The sequence below is a fragment of the Condylura cristata genome, unplaced genomic scaffold (assembly GCF_000260355.1).
Source record: "Condylura cristata isolate star-nosed mole 26May11 unplaced genomic scaffold, ConCri1.0 scaffold00002, whole genome shotgun sequence".
Lineage (NCBI taxonomy): Eukaryota > Metazoa > Chordata > Mammalia > Eulipotyphla > Talpidae > Condylura > Condylura cristata.
The window spans coordinates 42,286,403-42,288,929 of NW_004567103.1; the positions used below are offsets into that span (position 1 = coordinate 42,286,403).

Below are 2,527 nucleotides of genomic sequence, written 5' to 3' on the forward strand. Positions count from 1 at the left end.
GATCCCCAGACAGGGAGGTGACCCACATGGCATGACAGACCTCTCCTGTCTCGCCCACTACTCCCCTCAGCAGTGTGCTTCGTTGATCTGCCTGTTCTGCTCCCTACTCTCTGGTGAATTCTCTCACTGCCCCTGTACCTGTACCTCTGGCTTGTACCCCAGTTCTGCATGCATAAATAAATATATCTTTGGGGAAAAATAAATAGAAATCAGAGGACCTCTCTTATAAAGCCAGAAACCCAGTCTAGGTCACAGGAAGTGGCTATGGGCCTCGCTCAATCCCCTTTGTAATTCCTGACTTTGGAAATGGGAATTCAGTCTCTCAGAAGTTTTTGATGTGCAGCTGTCTTTCCCAGAGTCACTGATCAACTAAAGGACTCTTCACCTCCACTCTTCTTTTTGGGAGAAGATAAAAGAACAAGGAAATTTCTCTCAGTATCTCCTGGACTATATAACATTCCCACAGTGGTAACCTCTCCTTTGACTTAACATGCAGTCCACATATTTGACATACACCTAGGGCACTTAAGTACATACTTCCTTAGTTAGTTGGGTGTTTGACAGTCATTTTTTTTCTTCCTTAAATTGGATACTTGTCCCTAACTTGTTTGTGTACACAACCTGTAAGAAGTGTTACTTTAAAAAGCTGCCAACCTAAACAAACTCCCAAGATAGAATGTATAAATTCCAAATAGAAGAAACTGAATTAGCTTTAAATAAAGATAATCAAAATGAAAGGAGTGTTAGGAAAAGCTGGGTAGCAGATTCTGTAATTTTTATTACAAAAAAAAATTCAAACCCTTTACATGCTAGGACATTAAATGTCATATATAAGTTCATTACAAGCAAACCTTTTAAAAATATACATACTGTATATATTTACATTCAAGTGTGAGTAACCAGTATCAAGGTGTAGTTCAGGTTCTAATCTTTACCTACCCTGTGGATTTGTATAGCTCCTAACTAAACAGCGATTGTATCTTCACTCAGGCACATGGAGAGGTAGAAACTGCTTTTAAAAAAAAAAGTGCAAATGTGAAGATCACCATTTAAGCAGCTTAGTTACATCAAAGTGGCCATAACTAGCTTTGGTAACTTCAAGAAGCGGAATACATGTAGCCTTGTCCTTTAAAATACCACAAAAACTTTGGGTAGATGTTCTTCTGAGAACACCAGGGAGAGCTTAGCAACTAATTCTTTGCCAGTCTATGCCCAAGAATTGCATATAACTAAGTCAGGCAATGTAGCAGCAGGGTTGGGCGGGCCACTGGGCACCTTTTCCCTGGTAAGACAAACGTAATGCACAAATGAGTGGCTTAAGAAATTTCAAATTAATATCTGTACACCCACAGCCTAGAATTCAGAAGCCAACTAAGTGAAATGTCTATTAATTTCTGCCCTGCCCACCTCCATCTGAAAATGAGCTACGAAGTCTAGAAAGTGGTGAAAAGGCCTATGACATCTGGCAGGCCAAGGTTTCCTCAGCCCTGAGACTAAACCTCATGAAGGCTCTTGGACCCGAGCAGGGCTCCCCTGGTTTTTGCCAGGCTTGATGGGGTTTGCTCCTGAGAGGGGAAGCTGGAGGGAAGCCACAGGGGTGGCTGAGGACAAAAGCCCTTCTCGTTCCCTTTTCTTCTGTTTCATCCTACGATTCTGGAACCAGATTTTGACTTGGGTATCATTCAGCTGCAAAGAGTTGGCGATCTCTATGCGTCGGGCTCGCGTTAAGTACTTATTGAAATGAAACTCCTTCTCCAGTTCTGTCAGTTGCTTGGTGCTGAAATTCGTGCGGATGGCGCTGGAAGGGCTAGCAGCTCCAAACTCGGTGAGTTTGCCTGTAACGTGAGGAACAGAGCGTCAGCGGGGAGAGAGGACCAGGAGCGACAGAAGACAGAGGTGGGCAAGCACTGGGGCTACAGAACCTTCACACGCAGCCCTCCTGGGTCTCGTGAGCTCAGTGACGCCAGGAGGAATGCCCCACGCAGAGGCGTCTTGCCACTTTACCCAATGCCGGGCATTCCCACAAGTGTAGTCGGGGCACGTCGCTGGAACTTCAAAACGCCCACCCCGCGATGCAGAAGGAAGCCGCGACGCGCTCCCAGCGCAATGCCTCAGTCCCCAAGCCCCGAGACTCCGTCTAAAGCCCACACACTTACTTTTCTTAGGGGCGTTCCTTTTCACTTTCATCCACTCAAACGTGCTGAAGGCGGCCGGGAGGCCGGAGGCCGGAGAGGCGGACTTGGGGTAGGCGCCAGGGGCCGGGGACGAGGTCTGGAAGGCGCCGGAATGGCCGTCGGCTGGCTCTTTGAGACACGCCGGGAGGGGGCCCGGCTCGCCGAAGGCCGCGTAATCCACCTGGCCGCTGAGGAGAAAGGAGCCGCCGCCCGAGAACACTGCCGAGGTGGCATAGTGGACGTGCGCCCCGCCGTCGTCGGCCGGCCGCCCGAGCGCGCACGGGAAGTCGTACGCCGGCCCCGGCCCCAGGAAGCCGAAGTCTGCGGCCCCCGGCGCGGCAGGTGCGGCGCCC

General features: G+C 49.2%; 1 protein-coding gene across 1 annotated transcript; it reads right to left on the minus strand.

Annotated features, from left to right (window-relative positions):
* Nucleotides 1-759: 759 nt before the first annotated feature.
* On the minus strand, nt 760-2,526 carry HOXD1 (homeobox D1; the record flags this gene model as incomplete). The annotated part of the gene is made up of 2 exons (XM_004674858.2): nt 760-1,835; nt 2,157-2,526. Coding segments are annotated over 2 exons (705 nt in total), but the record flags the coding sequence as incomplete, so codon positions are not given.
* Nucleotide 2,527: the final 1 nt, after the last annotated feature.